The 20,095-nt window shown below is 42.7% G+C and overlaps 1 protein-coding gene across 1 annotated transcript; it reads right to left on the reverse strand.

The window, feature by feature from the left end:
• Nucleotides 1-180: 180 nt before the first annotated feature.
• Nucleotides 181-9,642, reverse strand: LOC306770404 (collectin-12-like). The gene is made up of 7 exons (XM_079259264.1): nt 9,558-9,642; nt 9,406-9,477; nt 3,816-3,941; nt 3,557-3,616; nt 903-1,054; nt 679-803; nt 181-589 (listed from the first exon to the last, which is right to left on the reverse strand). The coding sequence occupies exons 1-7, from the start codon at nt 9,613-9,615 to the stop codon at nt 406-408; spliced, it is 777 nt and encodes a 258-aa protein (XP_079115390.1). The 5' UTR covers nt 9,616-9,642; the 3' UTR covers nt 181-405.
• Nucleotides 9,643-20,095: the final 10,453 nt, after the last annotated feature.

Genomic DNA, 20,095 nt, shown 5'->3' on the forward strand with positions numbered 1-20,095 from the left:
AAAAGGACAAACATGACAATTTAGGCAAGGCAAGTTTATTTGTACAGCACCTTTCATGTATAGGACTATTCAACGTGCTTTACATGCAACATTAAAAACATTACAGATGGTGTTAAAACAAACAAAAATCAAAGGCAGAAAAGAAAACATAGTCAAGAATAGTTTATTATATTTAACAGGTGACCCTGATGTCGATGCGCAATCATGAGATTATTTTGAAACAAATCTGACACAAAACAAGTTTTAAGTTGTTTATTTTTCACATGAAAACCCAAGATGGCAGAGAAACACAGTCGTACATGATTCAGAGGCTGTTCCACCGTTTAACACTAAAACACAGGATATAAACTAAAAAGACAAATATAAGGATAAATATGTACAATATTTAACCTCATATGGATTAAATCATCTAGTTTCTGCTGATTTCTCACAAATACTTTTGTGAGGGACGTTGCAGGATTTATCAAACCAACATTTCAGATCAGCAGCTCCTCCTCTCTCCCCCATCCTCACACAGTCCTCTCCTTTAGGATTTTCTCTATTTTCTCCTTTCCAGTCATCCGGCTCCTTTATGTGCCAAAAAGTCAAACTAAGAGATGAAGAACAGAAAGAACAGGTTCAGTAAAAGTGATGACTTTGATTCTGCGAAAGGACCAAAATGTTTCATGATAAACAAACCCTGTGTCCAGAGGTGATCCGTCCACCCACACCCATCTTCCTTCTTCCTCGGAGTCTGTCAGTCCGATCCAGAACTTGTCCTCAGCTTCCTCCATTTTATCTCTCAGTCTTGCCTCCAGGAATTTCTGAAGAGAAAAGTGGATGAAAATGATTCTGAGATTATTCAGAAACAGGAGGATGAGATGAAAAAAGTGAGAAGATGAAGCTGCAGCAGTGTTTCATACCTGCTCCTCCCTGCTGTCTATCTTCACCAGGTCTCCTCCTTTATCTTTACATCCAGCTCTGCTGACGTTCCAGGATGATTTAGTGGTGGTGAAATAATAACACTTTTCTCCATGAATCTCCCAGCCTGCTGCACACTTCAGATGTTTTCCATCTTTGAACAGAAAACAGTAAAGACTTGAGTGATTGAGGTGGAAGAAATCTCTGTTGATGTTTGTGTGATTTGGCGGCAGCAGGAGGCGTCTTCTGTCCTGCAGTTACAATCTAACTTCCTGAATCTGTCAGTCCATCAATGTTTCTTTAATCATCATCACAGGAAACAAACGCTGGAAAAATAAACCCAGAACTCACTCAGGTTTGGTCCAGATGGTGCAGATGTAAGAGGTATTGATATTCGACATAATTAGGGGCTTGTCCTTTTGATTGGCTTTTGATTGTGTGCTGATATCCCGCTTCAAGAAGGCAGAATGTGGAACAACTGCAGCGTTTAGCCGGTTCACAGTGTGATTTCGTTTTAGCCCACTTCCCTCTGTTTGCTGGTTAGCTTCTTTTAGCTCTGTTAGCTCTTAGTTACATGCAGGTCGGAGTTTGATGGATGTCATTTATCCACCCCCACGCTCACAGCCCCCCTCTTAACTCCAACTCTTTGCCCATTTTTGCATTTTCTGGGAGAGTCGACTCGCTGCCAAGAAGGCGATGGTAGGAACCGCCCATTGAGCTTCAGCTTAGCTTTTCAGAAATCTACGGGTGAAGTCAGGTAGGCTCCGTCCGTCTTTTATACAGTCTATGGTCTGTGTCAGGGGTCTCTAACTTCAGACCTCATGAGCTACCATTCTGCAGGTCTTAATGTGCTGCAACACACCTGATGCAAATCAACAGTTCATTAAAGCTGGAGTAGGTAATCATGCTCAGAGACATTTTATTTACTTTGGATGAAGTGTTTCCTCGTCCTGATAGCAGTCTGTACATTTTCTAATCATGAACAATAAGAAATGTAGTTAGACTCCTCAGTTTACTGTAAACCTGTAAAAACTGACCAGTCCAAATGTTCGGGCCAAATTGAAGTTGTTCATTTCTTATATTTTGTAAGTTTCTTCACAGCTGAGAAAATGCAGAAAAATTATATCTCGACCCGGCTCGGTTTATTTTCCTTCTCCTGCTAAACAGCTGAAAAAGAGAAAATTGTTGGTAGAAAAGGCTGCGAACTAGAAAAGCACTCGGAGAGCACAAACCTCCGCCAAGGCCTATAAAAATTCCTAAACGGTGATCGCCACAAAATTAAACCTGTTTTTCGTTTTCACATTTCCAGCAACTCTTGAAAATTTAATCCGTCCATAACTTTTTGAGTTATCTTGAACACAAACAGATAAACGTCGGTAAAAACATAACCTCTTTAGCAGAGACAAGAAACAAGCCTTTCATCACACATGGAGAAAAACCAGAGGGGGAGGAGCCAAGACAGGCTGCTACTTTCACATCTTGCTAGCTCCCTAACATTATCTACCCCAGCTTCAATAGGCAGGTGCAAAACATGACGAGTTGTTGTAGAACTACTTTGAATCAAATGCGTCGTACCAGGGAAACACTAAAACCTGCAGGATTGAAGCTCAGAAGAACTGGAGTTGGACACTGTTGGTCTGTGTGTGTTAACCATAGACTGTATATAAAAGATGGACGGAGCCTCCGTGACGTCACCAATAGGTTTCTGAGGGGCTAAACTGAAGCTCGGTGGGCAGTTCCTACCATCGCCATCTTGACAGGGGCACGCATGTCGTCTCACCCAGAAAATACAAATATAGGCGAAGAGGTGGAGCTGAGAGGGGGGCTGTGAACGTCATAGTGGATGATTAACGGTGTGTTCAGACCAAACACGTTTTGAGCGTCAAACGCTGAACGCTCGATGCTGGTCACTAAACTGCCACTTTTGTGTCCGACGCCCAAAACGCTCCCAACGCTCCTGCCGCGTCTGCCGCTTGTGTCTGCAGCGAGCGGCAAACACGGCAGAAAAGAGAGGAGGGAGGCGGTGCTTTCCTTCCCGGCAGGTGAATGATGGCGGCTTCAGTAGAGATATGGCATGGTTTTATTTAATAAATAAAGCTAGATGACATTGTCGTAGGGCAGTAATAGTCAGTATTAATGCAACAAGAGCCGCACTCAGCAGAGTGCCGCCGCCGCGCGGAATGCCGACGCTCAAAACGCTACGCGAGAAAGCTCGTTGCCGCCTTGTCGCGCCTCCCCATAGACTTTACATGGAAACCTGCCGTTCTCGACGCTCAAAATTTGGTCTGAACACACCGTAACATTGAGCGAAATCCAAGCTGCCTATAGCCAAGAGCTAACCGAACTAACCCGTATATAACAGGAGGTAAGTGGGCTACAGCTAAGTCATCTTGTTAACCGGCTAAAAACCATAGTGGTTCTACATTTTTCTTGAAGCGGGAGATCAGGTACCTGTCAATCAAAATGACACACCTCTAAATATGCCAAATTTAGAGATTAAATTACTTTTTAATGAGTGAGTTAGGGTCCTGAAGGACCCTTTTTTGGGTCCTGAAAGAAAATCTTCTGCACTGTTTAAAACGTTGAGCATTGAGACTTAAAACGGTCTGAATTTATTTTAGCTTCTTTATTTAACTGATCAAAAGAACATGCTCACCTTCAGGTTGGTCATTTTCAGACTCCGTGTGGTTCCTTCTGGATACCATTTTGTTAGAAACTGAGTTTAAAAAAAATTAATCAAGACAGAAAAATAAGAAAACTTTCTGCTGAACAAAGATTTTCTGAATCACATTTTATTTATCAGCAACAGATCTGGAAAAAGTAAAACTATCATTTAATTAAATCTTCTTTTTTCCCTCTAATCTCCATCACTTTTGGCCCTCCATTGGTTATTAAATCACTGTAGATAAACTCACTAGTGACTCCGAGAGTGACAACGGCGGCAACCAGAAGAAGGCTGAGAAGCAGCAGCGCTGCTTTCTTTGAGGTCACATGACACTTCCTGTTTGACTCGGTTTGTTGCTGGATGATGTTGGGAGAGACTGAACCGTAAAAAAAACATTAGAAACACGTACAGCTTGTTAAAACAACAGACAGGCAGCAAAAATCACACAAATATTTACTTTTTACCTATTTGTTGAATTGAAATTAAATTAATAACCCTTTTTGTGTTCATACTTTTCCTTTTTTTTTTTTTTTAAATAAAATGTTTTCTTTTTGAACATGTCCTCAACATTGAGCGCATCATCAGAAGTATAAACAATGTAATCAAAAATAACAGATTTTTTTTCTTGATATTAAGATTAAAATGCAACTTATTTAAAGACCCTAAAATCTCAGAACTCTAAAGTAGATGGAAAAATGCACAATGTCTTAATTTAACATCCATCCATCATTCTTCCTTTACTATCCTTCATTTAACAACAACCAAAATACATAAGTAGGCTGATTTTATAGTGTGAGGTGAACAATCAGCAAGTTGGTAAGGATTAACCCTTTAAAGCCCAACCTGAGGACCACTGGGCAGAAAAGTCCAGTTTCTTTTAAAATCTGAAGTCTTTTTTTTGGATCTTTAACAAAACTAGACATTTTTTAAAACTTTTTGGCATTTTTGCCATTTCTCACCATGTGATATGTCACATGTCCACCAGGGGGCATGAGACAGTATTATACAGGTACATCTCAGAAAACAAGAATATTATGAAATTGTTCAATATTTTTTGTCACTCATTTCAAAATGTGAAACCCATATATTATATAGATTTATTACACATAGGGGTAGACATTTCAAATATTAAATCCTGGAAATTTTGATAATTGTGGCTTATAGATAATGAAAACCCAAAATGCAGTGCCTCAGAAAATTAGAATATTGTGAAAACTTCAATCTTAGAAAGTCATGGTGTCACACCCTAATCAACTAATTAACTCATAGGTATCCTAAACCTTTAAATTATCTCTCAGTCTGGGTCAGATGGCTCCACAATCATGAATAACACTGTTGACTTGACGGATGTCCAGAAAATGATCTTTGACCCTCGACAAGAAGGGAAAGCCATAAAAGATCATTTCTAAAGAAGCTGCTTGTCCAAAGATTGCTGTATCCAAGCATATTAAAGGAAAAGGTGCTCAGCCTTGAGAACATTGTCAAGCAACATACATTCAAGAACTTGGGGAGTGGACTGAAGCTGGACTCAGCGCATCAAGAGCCACTACGCACAGACGAATCATAGACAATGGGGTACAAAATGTCCCATTGCTCATGTCAAGCCACTCCTGAACCAGAGACAATGACAGCAGCATCTCACCTGGGCTAAGGAGGAAAAGGACTGGACTGTTTCTCAGATGAAAGCATATTTGGGATTTCATTTGGAAACCAAGCTCCCAGAGTCTGGAGGAAGAGTGAAGAGGCACAGAATCCATGTTGCTTGAAGTCCAGTGTGAAGTTTCCACAGTGATGATTTGGGGAGCCATGTCATCTGCTGGTGTTGGTCCACTGTGTTTTCTGAAGTGCATAGTCAACACAGCCATCTGCCAGGAAATTTTAGAGCACTTCATGCTTCCTTCTGCTGACAAGCTTTATGGAGATGAAGATTTTTTTTTTTCCCAAGAGGACTTGGCACCTGCTTACACTGCCAAAGGTACCTAAAGCTGCTTCAATGACCATAGTGATTCTGTGCTTGATTGCCCAACAAACTCACCTGATCTGAACCCCAAAGAGAATCTGTGGGGTCTTCTCAAGAAGAAGAAGAAACGAGACCCAACTATGTAGTTGACCTGAAGGCTGCTATCAAAGCAACCTGGGCTTCCATTAGACCTGAGTAGTTCCACACGCTGATTGCTTCTATTGCCATGCCGCATTGATGCAGTGATTCATGCTAAAGGAGGCCTATCTAAGTGTTGAGTGCATGGAAATGAACATACTTTTCAGAAACCTGACATTTCTGTTTAAAATATCCTTTATTTAATTGATCTTATGTATCCATCCATCCATCCATCCATCTTCTACAGCTTATCTGAGGGTCGGGTCACGGGGGCAGCATCTTAATCAGGGAAGCCCAGACTTCCCTCTCCCCAGCCACACTCTGCAGGGGGGATCCCGAGGCGTTCCCAGGCCAGCCGGGAGATATAATCTCTCCAGAGTGTCCTGAGTCTCCCCCGGGGTCTCCTCCCGGAAGCCTGGAACACCTCACCAGGGAAGGGTCCAGGAGGCATTCTGACCAGATACCCGAGTCACCTCAACTGGTTCTTCTCGATGCGGAGGCGCAGTTCTAATCTGAGCCCCTCCCGGATGACCGAGCTCGTCACCCTTTCTCTAAGGGAGAGCCTGGCCACCTTGCGGAGGAAACTCATTTCAGCCGCCTGTATACGAGATCTTGTTCTTTCGGTCACGACCCACAGCTCATGACCATAGGTGAGGGTAGGAACATACATCAACTGGTTAATCGAGAGCTTTGCCCTCTGGCTGAGCTCCTTCTTCACCACGATAGACCGGCACAGAGTCCACATTACTGCAGACACTGCACAGATCCGTCTGTGGCAGCCAGGCCAATCTGGGATGTGGCCTGGCTGCCACTAGGTGGTGGTCTGGTGATCCTGTCCCTCCGTCGGTGTGGGCTGTGCCTGTGCCTGTGGGGGCGGGGAGCTGCTTTCGGGCTCTTGGGGCCTTGGGGCCTGTGCTCTGTCTGCCCTGAACAGCTGGTCGACTGGTTGGGCAAACTCCCATACCCCCTCCAGGACCCCAAAGAGGGTATAGAGCTGGTCCACTGTTCTGCGACCAGGAAGAAAACTACACTACTCCTCCTCAATCCAAGATTCGACGATTCAACCAACCCTCCTCTCCAGGACCCCTGAATAGACCTTACCAGGGATGCTGAGTAGTGTGATCCCCCTGTAACTGGAACACACCCTCCAGTCCCCCCTCTTAAAAAGGGGGACCAGCATTCCAGTCTGCCAGTCCAAAAGCACTGTCCCCGATGTCCACGCGATGCTGCAGAGGCCTGTCAGCCAGTACAGCCCGACAGCATCCAGAGCCTAAAGGAACTCCAGGCAGATCTCATTAACCCCCAGGGCCTCTCCGCCAAGGAGCTTTTTAACCACCTCAGCAACTTCAGCCCCAGAGATAGGAGAGTCTACCCTGAGTCTCCCAGCTCTGTTGGTAGGATCGAGGAGGTCTTCGAAGTATTCCTTCCCCCAACCTAGAACGTCCTGAGTTGAGGTCAGCAGCTCCCCATTTCCCCTGTACATAGTGTTGACGGAGCACTGCTTCCCCCCTTCTGAGCCGCCCACGTTTGGACCTGCCAGATCTGACCGGCTTCCTCCCCCACCATCTGAGCCAACTCACCACCAGATGGTGATCAGTTGATAGCTCCGCCCCCCTCTTCACCCAAGTGTCCAAAGCATGTGGCCGCAGGTCCGATGATACAAATACAAAATTGTTCATTGAACTGCGACCCAGGAAGTCCTGATGCCAGATGTACATATGGACACTCTTATATTGGAACATGGTGTACATATGGACCCTCTTATGTTTGAACATAGTATTTGTTATGGACAATCCATGACAAGCACAGAAGTCCAATAACGAAACACAATTTGGGTTCAGAGGGGGGGACCATGCCTCCCAATCACTCCCCTCCAGGTCTCACTGTCATTGCTCACGTGAGCATTGAATTCCCTCAGCAGAACAATGAAGTCCCCAGAAAGGAGCGCCCTCCAGCACTCCCTCCAAGGACTCCAGAAAGGGTGGGTACTCTGAACTGCTGTTCGGTGTATCGGCACAGGCAACAGTCAGAACCCGTCCTCCCACCCAAAGGCGGAGGGAAACTACCCGTTCATCCACCGGGGTAAACCCCAACATGCAGGCTACTAGCCGGGGGCTGATGAGAATGCCCACACCTGCTCGGCGCCTCTCACCATGAGCAACTTCAGAGTGGAAGAAGGTCCAGCCCCTCTCGAGGGTACTGATTCCAGAGCCCAAGCCATGCATCAAGGTGAGTCAAACTATATCTAGTCGGAACCGCTCAACCTCTCGCACAATCTCAGGCTCCTTCCCCCTTCCTCCTTCAAGGTGACATTCCATGTCCCTAGAACCAGCTTCTGCAGCCGAGGATCGGACCGCCAGGGTCCCCGCCCCTTGCTGCTTCCCAGCTCACACTGCACCCGATCCTTAATGCTCTTCCCTCAGATGGTGAGCCCATGGGAAGTGGGGCCCATGTAACCCTTTCGGGCTGAGCCCGACTGGGCACCATGGGCAAAGGCCAGGCCACCAGATGCTCGCTCTCGTGCCCCACCCCCAGGTCCGGCTCCAGAGGGTGACCCCAGTAACCTGTGTCCGGGCAAAGGAACATTTATGCCCATGTATGAGCCGTACTTGGTCTGGTCCCTCCCCTAGACACCTGATCCGGATCACTCTTAGCATTTAATGGAATTTAAAACCCGTTCTCAGAAAAGCATCCAAGAGCTTTGCGTAAAGTTAAAACATAACCTCCCCCAGCTCCTCGGGGACCTTGGCCGTCATCCTGAAAGTTTCCCATGTCTTCCCGTTCCAACATAACAGGTTCAAGTGAAGGGACCAGGTTCCCCATCCCAGCTTTAAGAACTGAAGTGTGATGCCGTAACCCATGACAACTCTGTGCTACAAAGGCTGGATAACTGTGAGTAGCTCTGCTACTGGAAATGTAAACATTACATCCTTCATTTCTGCACAAAGTCAATATTTCAACTCGCAAAATAATCTTTTTTTCCATGTATATTTGCAACAGGTAATCTTTTATTACGTCACTCAAACCAGCTCAGAAAGTTGGTTTGTTTTGGAGTGAACGGCTGGTTTTTTGTTTAAGAAGCAGTGTCTTTTTAAATAAATCTTTATCTGGAGACTGAGAAGAGTAAATAACTTCATGTTTGTCAATTTATTTACTTTTAAAGGTAAAAATTAACATAAATATGCTGGGAAAAATCTTATTCTGCAGCTCATTTTTATCCTTATAATGAATAAAATATATAAAAATGTGGGTGAAAGTAGATTTAGTGCACCGTCTGCTTTGACGTTGATCATCGTGTTAGTTGAGATAAACACTGAGACATCCAGAAAGAGGAAATTTTACTTGCTTATTTTTCCCCCGAAAAACCAAGATGTCTTAAACACAGTTCCTCATTTTAGTTACTTCCAATGGTTCAGAAAAGCAACAAATATAAGAAGAGATCATGGATTAATTGAGTTCAGCCCACTTTTGCTGTTTTTAAATGTAAAAACTGTAAAAGGATTTCTTTCATGTGACCTGCTTCTTGTTTAGTAAAATATGCAGTTGTTTATCTTATTGTTATTGAAAGGCACAGAATCAAGTTGTTACTTTAATATTTCTGGTTCTTTCTTTTGTCTGCAGACATAAAAACAATAAATGTCTGACTACTAAAAATCGTTGCAGAGGAAGACGAGTAAAAACAGCGTCTCTGTGCAGCTTATTGAGACATCGGGTTCCTGTTTATCTGATGCTGGTTACCAACCTGGTGGATCAGATTTCAGAATCCTGACTTCAGAGTAGGTGGTGTCGTCTGATGATGGAGAAGCAGCAGCATCTGGAACATCGACACACAAACAGATGCTATCACTAAAACTGCTGAGACATGTGGACGTGTGGCTGGATGGGTCGGCTTACCAGTGGCCTTTGGCGTTTTGAACCTCACATCGGCGTACGTTACTTCCTCTTCAGGCATCTTGCTGCAGTCTGGTCAGCAGTGAGGCTAAAAGGGAACTAAAGTTCATTCTGTGTTAAAAAGGAGACTATAAAAAATAAGACTTCCTGATGACACAGAGGGCGTCCAGCATTTGCTCAGTGGGAGTGGCTTTTTTTTTTTTTTTTTTGTTATGAATGAAAAAACACTGGCTTGAGGAGCAGACACCATAAACACAAGTAGCACACATATTAGCATCTTCTAATGGATGAGACCCTGCATGGATGGAAAACCCAAAGCCAGACGGTCCTGGTCATGGAGGAGTCCCTGAAGGGGGCGGTTCCATCCAACTATCAGCCAATAACCGGCTTTTGTACAGTGGATCAGACTAGACGTCGGTGTTGCACAACAACACTGCGGTAAGAAGAACGATGAAAATAACAGATTATTTTCATGTGTAAAGTAGATTCTATTTATTTTACCTTTTATATAAGAAGGTTGTTCCATTGATAATAAAGATCACTGTTAAGGACCTGGCCAAGATGGCTGCTGCACAGAATGATGCACAAATGACAGTGAAAGAGGTTTTATCGTTTACTCCTTCATGTCCGTTTCTGTACTTGTAAAATCACATGAACAACTTTATTGATCAGTTTTTGTGCTATTTTCTGGTCTGGGAACATTCAAGATGTTGATTGACGTCAGAAATCTTTAATAATGATCTAAATACTTTAATAATGATCTAAACTAGTATTTTACCAGCTTTAACTAGCAGAACAGACGTGACTGAGTCTGATAAGACACAAAACTTTAGGCTCAACTTCATTTCAATTCAATTTCAATTCAACTTTATTTATATAACATCAAATCACGGCAATGCCATCTCAAGATGCTTTACAGACAGAGGGGAAAACATAATGAAGGCCAATTCATAACAGCCTATATAAGGAATAAACTTTCATTGTTATGCAGATGATACTCAACTATACTTATCCTTTAAACCAGATGAAACAAATCAGCCCAATAGGCTACAAAATTGTCTCATAGACATAAAGACTTGGATGTCTAGAAATTTTCTCCTCTTAAACTCAGATAAGACTGAAGTAATTCTCGTTGGATCTGAAAAACTCAGAGCTAAATTTTCCGGTTTTGTAATGAACCTGGATGGCATTACTTTAGCTTCCAGTGCTACAGTGAGAAACCTTGGAGTAATATTTGACCCTGACCTGTCCTTTGGCCCACATATTAAGCAGGTTACTAAAACAGCCTTCTTTCATTTACGTAATATAGCCAAAATTAGGGACATTCTGTCTCGGAGTGATGCAGAAAAACTGGTTCACGCTTTTGTTACTTCGAGACTAGATTACTGTAACTCTCTATTACTGGGCTGTCCTAAATATGCCCTGAAAAGCCTTCAGCTGATCCAGAATTCTGCAGCCAGAGTCCTGACCAGAACCAGCAGGAGAGATCATATTTCTCCAGTTTTAGCCTCTCTTCATTGGCTGCCTGTTGAATCTAGAATAGAATTTAAAATCCTTCTCCTTACATATAAAGCCCTCCACAGCCAGGCACCACTATATATCAAACACCTCATTGTTCCTTATATACCAAGCAGAGTACTTTGTTCGCAGACTGCAGGCTTACTTGTGGTTCCTAGAGTCTCAAAGAGCCGAGCAGGAGGCAGAGCCTTTGGTTATCAGGCCCCTCTCTTATGGAATAAGCTCCCAGTTAGTGTTAGGGAAGCAGACACCCTCCCCACCTTTAAGACTAGGCTGAAGACTTATCTTTTTGATAAGTCCTATAGCTAGGGATGGTTAGCATCCCTTAGTTATGCTGCTATAGGTTTAGACTGCTGAGGGACATTTCCTGATACACTGAGCTTCTTTCTTTTTCTCTTTATCTCTTTCTTTTACCCCCCCCCCCCCTCCCATAACAGTGTTGCATCATTAACATGTATGTGTTGGACTCAACTCAATCTGTTGGTTTCCTTATATAGGCTGTTATGAATTGGCTTTCATGATGTTTTCCCCTCTGTCTGTAAAGCGTCTTGAGATGGCATTGCCGTGATTTGACGCTACATAAATAAAGTTGAATTGAATTGAATTGAAGGAAACCAACAGATTGAGTTGAGTCCAACTCAATCTCCCATCCTGAGCAAGCACACTGGCAACAGTGGGAAGGAAAAAACTCCCTTTTAACAGGAAGGAAACCTCCGGCAGAACCCGGCTCAGGACAGGCAGCCATCTGCCTCTGCTGTGTGGGGGGAAGAGGACAGAAAGACAACAGACAACAGGAACTGCTACTCCCGGCCAGGGAGACCTGCTGAGACAGGAGACATACATGTTAATGATGCAACACTGTTATGGGGGGGTAAAAGACAGAGATAAAGAGAAAAAGAAAGAAGCTCAGTGTATCAGGAAAGGTCCCTCAGCAGTCTAAACCTATAGCAGCATAACTAAGGGATGCTAACCATCCATAGCTATAGGACTTATCAAAAAGATAAGTCTTCAGCCTAGTCTTAAAGGTGGGGAGGGTGTCTGCTTCCCTAACACTAACTGGGAGCTTATTCCATAAGAGAGGGGCCTGATAACCAAAGGCTCTGCCTCCTGCTCGGCTCTTTGAGACTCTAGGAACCACAAGTAAGCCTGCAGTCTGCGAACGAAGTACTCTGCTTGGTATATAAGGAACAATGAGGTGTTTGATATATAGTGGTGCCTGGCTGTGGAGGGCTTTATATGTAAGGAGAAGGATTTTAAATTCTATTCTAGATTCAACAGGCAGCCAATGAAGAGAGGCTAAAACTGGAGAAATATGATCTCTCCTGCTGGTTCTGGTCAGGACTCTGGCTGCAGAATTCTGGATCAGCTGAAGGCTTTTCAGGGCATATTTAGGACAGCCCAGTAATAGAGAGTTACAGTAATCTAGTCTCGAAGTAACAAAAGCGTGAACCAGTTTTTCTGCATCACTCTGAGACAATTAATTCTCTATTTCAGATTCATAACATTGTCATGATATTTTATTAGTCGTGTAGTTGTATGATTAAAGTGTTCATCAGTGTGGAACATTTCAGACGTTTTCTCACGCTGCGAACTGAAAACCACAGTGCACTGATAACAAACATCAGTTTTACACCTTCTGTGTCAGAAAAACAGATAAACATCTTCATAATCACGTCTCTTTTCCCCTCTCTGGTTTCTTTTCTCTTTAAAAACTCAACAAAATGTTCTTTGCTGCACGGTGGCGTACTGGTTAGCACTGTGGCCTCACAGCAGGAATGTCACTGGTTCCAACTTCAGCTGGGGGAGATCTGAACTCACCTTTCTGTGTGGAATTTGTCTGTACTATCTGTGTATGTGTGTGTTCTCTCCGGGTCTCCGGCTTCCTCCCACCCAAATTAGATTAAGTGCAATGGTTAGTTGATCACTTATCACATATGATCCACCACATTCACACACACATGCAACGTATCTTAGTTCACATGACATAGTATCATGTATGTGTGTGTGTCTGTATGTCTGGAAATAAATCTTTATTAGGAAACTGAGAAGAGAAAATACTTCAATCTAATGAATTTATTAACTTTTAAAGGTAAAAAAAATAACATAAAATGCTGGAAAAGATCTTATTCTGCAGTGCATTTTTGTCCTTATATAAAAATGTGGGTGAAAGTAGATTTAGTGCATCGTCTGCTTTGACATTGATCATCGTGTTAGTTGAGATAAACACTGAGACATCCAGCAAGAGGAAATACATTTTACTTGCTCATTTGTCCTCTGAAAAACAAAGACGTCTGAAACACAGTTCCTCATTATAATTACTTTCAACAGTTCAGAAAAGCAACAAATATAAGAAGAGATCTTGGATTAATTATGAGTTCAGCCCACTTTTGCTGTTTTTAAATGTAAAACCTGTAAAATGATTTCTTTCATGTGACCTGCTTCTTGTGTAGTCAGATACGCAGTTGTTTATATTGTTATTTAAATGCAAAGAATCAAGTTGTTACTTTAATATTTAGTATTTCTGGTTCTGTCTTTTGTCTGCAGACAACGAGGAAACAATGAATATCTGACTACTAAAGATCGTTGCAGAGGAAGACGAGTAAAAACAGCGTCTCTGTGCAGCTTATTGAGACATCAGGTTCCTGTTTATCTGTTGCTGGTTACTAACCTGGTAGGGTGGGGAATCGCATAGAAAAAATAGAAAATCAGGATGTTTTGCTTTACAATTGTGGTGGAATTATGCGTATAGTGTAGTTTTAATATGTTACTCATTTATTAAGTTTCTTTTAGGTAGTACAAAATATACACTATTCACAAAAAGCTTGGAGTGTCACAGAGTGTCATCAGCAGGTTGCAACAGAGATATGGAGAGACTGGAAGAGTCACAGAAAGGCCTAGAAGTGGACGTCCTTTGGCCACATCCCGTGCTGATGACCGCTACATTGTGAATGCTGCCCTGAGAAACCGGATGATGAATGCCACTCAACTCCAGGCACGTTTAAGAGAGGTGAGAGGCACCCAAGTGTCACGTCAGACCATTCCAAACTGTTTCCATCAGCGTGGTCTGCGTGCTAGACGACCTGCACGGGTACCTGACCACACCACCAGGCACAGGCATCATCGTCTTGCATGGGCCAGGGAGCATTTACGTTGGACGAGGAACCAGTGGGCCTCAGTGCTGTTCTCTGATGAAAGTCGATTCACACTGAGCAGAAATGATGGCCGGCAACGATGTTGGAGACGTCAGGGAGAGCGCTATGCATCAGCCACTGTTGTCACCAGGCCAGCTTTTGGTGGTGGCGGTGTTACAGTGTGGGCAGGGGTGTCCACTTGGTACAGAACTGCCCTACACTTTGTGAATGGTACAGTGACAAGCCCATACTACCTGAATAACATCATTAATCCAGTGATTGTGCCCCTACATGAACAGCACAGGCCTAATTTCATCTTCATGGACGACAATGCTCCTGCTCATCGAGGCTGCATCATCAGGGAACGGCTGTTGGAGACTGGTGTACCTCAAATGGAACGGCCTGCACTCTCTCCAGACCTGAATCCCATTGAAAACCTGTGGGATCAGCTGAGCCGTCGTGTAGAGGCTCGAAACCCTGCAGCCCAGAACCTCAATGACCTGAGGGCTGCCCTTCAAGAAGAGTGGGATGCCATGCCTCAGCAGGCAATAAGTTGCCTTGTGAACAGCATGAGACGTCGTTGTCAAGCTGTAATTGATGCTCAAGGGCACATGACGAGATATTGAGACGTTCACATTTTTTGTTGTGGTGTAACTACCATTGTTGTTACCTTTTGTGTTGAATGAATTTTTTGAGATGAGGAAATCAGTAGTGCATCCTTCTACTGAAATGTCTTACTTTTATGATATTATATCACTGTAGCATGAACATGTTGCATTTTCCATAAATTTCACCTAAAAGCCAAATATCCCTAACTTTTTGTGAGTAATGTATATTCTGCATAGTTAGAGTAGTTCAGTAAGCTTGCTTTAGTAGGTTCATGCATCAAACTAAGTGTTCTGCTCAAGGCCTGTTCCAGCTTTGACTGTTGTTATCTTCAAGCTGGCAGTTGTTTTGACTCGTGCTGCCAGGCAGAGGTTATTTGTGTATGTCTAAAGATTGCTGTGGCACTCTTAGCGGGGGCAGAGCTCTCGAGACCTCTCGCCAGCAACATCTGTACATGGTCAATAAACTGAATAGAAAACAGTTGATTTATAGATTTATTTCTCATCGGATAAATTCCACGAGAATAATTTTATAATCAATTTCTTTAAAGAAATAAAAAAATTAATTAAATTAGCACCTTTTGTTACTTAAACGTAATGATTATAAATCCAAAAAATCTGTTTGAATCGAGAATCGATTTTGAATTGAATCGTTGCCCCCAAAAACAAAATCGAATTGAATCTTGAGTTGTTAGATTCACATCCCTACAACCTGGTGGGTCAGATTTCAGAACCTTGACGTCAGAGTACGTGGTGTCACCTGTCAGTCACACCTGCAAACACAAAATGTGGCACGTGGCACCAGCGCGCCCTCTGCTGGAGGGTGAATGAACCTGAACGGGTGTTGAGGATCAGTAGTTGTTGAGGTGAATTCTACAACACAGTTCTACTGTGGTGTTTAAAAATGATAGTAAGTACATTATTTTCATCTTTTTATTAATCTGTGTTGATGTATTTTTTATATGTAGAAAATCAGCTGTAACGCTAACATGACTGAATCGGCCGTTAGCCACCATGCTAATTAGCATAACTCTTGTTATCAGCTGGTTAATCTGCTGAAACGTGTTTCTTTCTGTTCTTCTGTCCTTTTTAATCATTCTCTGGCTTTTATGTGTCTGTAAGAACTAGTTTGGTCGGTGTTTACTGGATAATCTCTGGTTTCCTCGTGTAAATAATCTGAACTAATTCTTTGTGTAAAGTGAGAGAATTGCAGAAACTGTCATGTCACGTTTAGTCCAACAGGTGTCGCTGTTGGTATTTTAGATACACTCAGTTTATTTGTAATCGGGGGAAAAATTTATTTAAATGTAATTTCACTTTATTTATGTTGCTTATTTATGTTTTCAGATGTTAATATAAACTAAAATGTGTTGTCATTCCAGCCAGTTAATAAACATTATTTTTCTTTTCTTGCTGCTCTGTAGGAACAAACAGACACCCACCCATCTTTTCCAGCCCATGCCCACAAGTAATAATATTAATGTCTCTTCTTCAACAGTAAAAGAAACAGAACACTGTTAGAAAACTGTTTGTTTCCTGACAGACAGTGACGAGCATCAGACCACCGAGCAGCTCCCAAGTGGATTTTTGGATCTTCTCCTACAGATCATGACGACACAAGAAGGTGAGTCAGTTTAAGTCAGTGTATATTGATAAACTCACCAGTGAATCCGGGAGTGACCAGAAGAAGGTTGAGAACCAGCAGCGCCGCTCGCTCTGTGTTCACATGACACTTCCTGTGTGACCCGACTAGTTTCTGGCTGCGGTTGCTGCAGACTGACATGTAAACAACACATCAGTAGAGAGAAACATGTACAACCCGTTAAAACAACAGATAAAAAGCAGTTTTTTTTAAATAACCAATAAAACGTTTGTTCTATTTGAATTATTTTTTGCATTTTAATATTATTGCTTCAAACTTCAGATCTGCAGATGAACCAAACATCAGCAATGCATCAATATATTTGGCTGCAGTTGAGGATGTTTTTCATGGAGAAACTTTACACTATTTATAAATAACAGTAAACCCAAAATGCAGGAACAGAGTGTGTGTCCATTATAAGATGGCAAGTATCTAAAAGATCTTGGTGATCAAACACAGTTTAGATGATTGCTCAGTTTATGACAGCCCAGTCTGAAAAAGACTGAACCAGTCTGCAGCAGAAAGCATATTCACACTAAAACAAACACGGCGGCACATCTTTGGTCGTCAAAGCTGCATCTGATTTCACGTCAATGTCCTCCAGACAGACCAGACCAAAGTGAAGATGTTTGGTCAGAATTACCACCAGCAGATGTTTGCTTTTTTTTTGTTTTTTTGTATTTTTTTTAATGAAAATCCTTTCTTGACAGAAAGGGATCAGACAGAAGAGGGGGTGAGATGGAGAAAAGGACCGCTGGCTGGCATTTAACCCTGGACTGGCTGGTGACTATTAGCCAGGGCTCTACCTGAGTCCTGTTATGTTAAAACTCTGAATTGAGGGAACCTATAAGACCTGCAGGAACCTTCTGGACATGCAGGTAAATGACTCTGGTCTCCTGGATTGGTGACTACCTCACAGGTTGGCCACAGGCTGCAGGGTATCGCCTCAGACACCATCTTGAACAGCACAGGGACTCCTCAGGGAATGGTTCTTTCACCTTACCTGTTCACACTGTCCACCTCGGGCTTTAGGTACTTCAGGTCGGTTAAATTTAAAAAAGGCGAGTTAGAAAAAAATTCTTGCTAACCAGCTAACGGAGGTAAGCAGGCTAAAGCTAAGTCATGTTGTTCTACATTCTTCTGACTTGAAGCGGGAGATTGGGTACCTGTCAATCAAAAGGACACGCCCCTAAACATGCCAAATTTTGATATTAAGTTACTTTTAAACGGGCGAGTTATAAAAAAAATTCACTCCCCCCACAGTTGTCATGAAGGTAAACCTGACCTATTAAACCTAAAATATTTTTTGTACCAGGCTGTAAACATGTTTATTCCTGCTGTGAAGTTGGTCTTTTTAACATGGGAGTCTATGGGGATTCGCTCTGTTGTGGAGTCCCTAGTGGATGAAGGGGGAACTGCAGTTTTATGTACATAGGCTTCACTTTTAACCACCGGAGGTTACCGCTTGGTCTTTGTAGATTGTGACATGGAACTGAATGTAGCCAATGAAAAGAGCATGCGTACTGGGAAAGACGGAAGCAGAAAAAAACAAGAACAAGCACGGCCAACATTCAGATCGGGTGAACTAAAACATGGAGGAGCAAATCATAGAGCTGTGGGAAGAGAGAATGTTTCTTCAACATTCCCACCAAGTCCTCCTGGGTGTTGTGTTTTTACAGGTGTTGCTGCTCTGTTTGTTCTTTGTTTTTGTGAGATCATGCAAGATTTCTGGCTTGGAGTACTAAATTCTAGACCGGCTGAGGGACAGAATCATAATGTGTGTGTTGTGCTGAAAGCACATCACATGCAGTACCATCAATTCAAATCAATTCCTGATTTTTATCTTCATGTGAAGAGTCTCTAGCAGATAAAAGATCTCCTTATGTGTGTCCCAGCTTCATGTTGTTCTTCATGACCTGTGACAACGGGAGCATGTCGATCCCAGGATGGGAGTTCCCCAAATCCCCCAAAGTAAGAATTTCAGAACTCCATGTGTAATTCTCGTCTGATCAAATGTAAAGTTTCCTACCTGGGCGGCTGTAGCTCAGGAGGAGGAGCAGTCGTCTTAATTGGAAAGTTGGGAGATCGATTCCAGGCTTCCCCTGAGGATGTGCCGAAGTGTCCTTGGGCAAGACACTGTACCCCAAGTTGCCCCCCATTAGGGCTGGGTATCATTCAAAATTTTTCGATACTGGTACCGGTACTGATACCTTCACTTCAATACCGGTTCATCAACAATACTTTTTTCGATACTTAACAAAAATAAAATGACACATTATCAATAAATTCTGAGTTTTTTTTTCTCAGCTTTGGCTTTCTTACACTCAAAAATCAGTTTTTCAACATCAATTTAAATGCAAATTTTTAGTGCAAAAGAACAGTTGCAAACAAGTTACAAGGCAGCATCTGGTGCTCATTGCTGCAGAGTAAACACCCTCAAATTTTAGTGAGGCTTTACTTAGCTATTCTTTTTCAGGAAAATTAACATGTCTGCTTTCTCAGGTAGGAGACAAGCACGCTCCAGGCTGATGGTGTCCCCAGCAGTAGAAAATGTACGCTCTGAGGGTGTGGATGATGCTTGCACACAAAGATACCTAGTTGCAAAGTTTGATAAGATTGGCAAAGTATCCCTCACATTCCACCACCAGGTTACTGGATTCACTGATGTTCGGGTGGATGGCAGATCCCTGTAATGCTGTATTTCTCTCTGAATTGTCTGTGCAGTGGTTAGAGTATCCTCTTGTCTCCTTTCAACTGCCATGTCCTCGTCAGCAAATAGCTCCTCAAGGGCAGAGAGCTTTGGCTTCTTCTGGAAACAAAAAAAAGGAAAAAAAGAGGAGCAAAAGACAATCAGCCTTGGTGCCAGTCAATTTTCTTAAAATAATAAATGGGGGAATATATATATATATATATATATATATATATATATATATACACATACATACATACACACATTCATGCTATATTACCACTGTTGCTACTGCAGCTGTACAGTCTTCATCAGAGGAGTCATCATTAACATGGTCACCAGCAATGGTGTCTTCAAGGTTCTGTTTCAAGTTCTGGGCCTGGACCCTGGTCTTTACACCCTCATTCTGTATTCAATAGATTATATGAGTCATATACACTGACATACTACAATGGAAGAGGAAAGGAATACGACCAACAACAATAAACACCTGTTGTGAGGTTCTACTCATGAGCTCCTCCTGTAATCTGGTCCACACTCCATCGGCCACTTTAGACTTGAATCTCGGGTCTAAGACTGTGCCCTCCTCTAAGAACTGCTTGATGCTCTCATCCTGCACAGCAAAAACATGCTATAGTAGTTATGTCTGTTTGAGTATATTTAATGAAAACAACAGAGAAATCAGAATTATGTTACACACTTGGTATCGTTTTGAGAGGTCTTCCCAGATCTTCTCCTTTATGGACCGAGTAAAGGAAGAGTCCTCATCAGTGACTGTAAAGTGCTGCTGGAGCTTCCCCAAGATGGGTAGAATCTGGCCCAGAGTTGGACTCCTTTCAGCAGAGATGCAGATGGGTGACGTATAGAGGACCTTCATAACTTTGACAAACTGTTCTGCTTTTCTGTAATCGTCATCAGAAAGTCACTCCAGTCTGAAAAAAGTACACATTGTTTTT

Source organism: Telmatherina bonti, assembly GCF_933228915.1.
Source record: "Telmatherina bonti genome assembly, chromosome: 19".
Taxonomy (NCBI): domain Eukaryota; kingdom Metazoa; phylum Chordata; class Actinopteri; order Atheriniformes; family Telmatherinidae; genus Telmatherina; species Telmatherina bonti.

What these genes read in the sequence shown, in the direction of transcription:
- LOC306770404 (XM_079259264.1), bottom strand. Translation starts at nt 9,615, where the DNA reads ATGCCTGAAGAGGAAGTAACGTACGCCGATGTGAGGTTCAAAACGCCA. An exon ending in TCTGAAATCTGATCCACCAG is followed by an intron (nt 3,942 to 9,405) that starts GTTGGTAACCAG and finishes TTTACGGTTCAG; the next exon opens with TCTCTCCCAACATCATCCAG. An exon ending in GGATCACCTCTGGACACAGG is followed by an intron (nt 590 to 678) that starts GTTTGTTTATCA and finishes TTCATCTCTTAG; the next exon opens with TTTGACTTTTTGGCACATAA.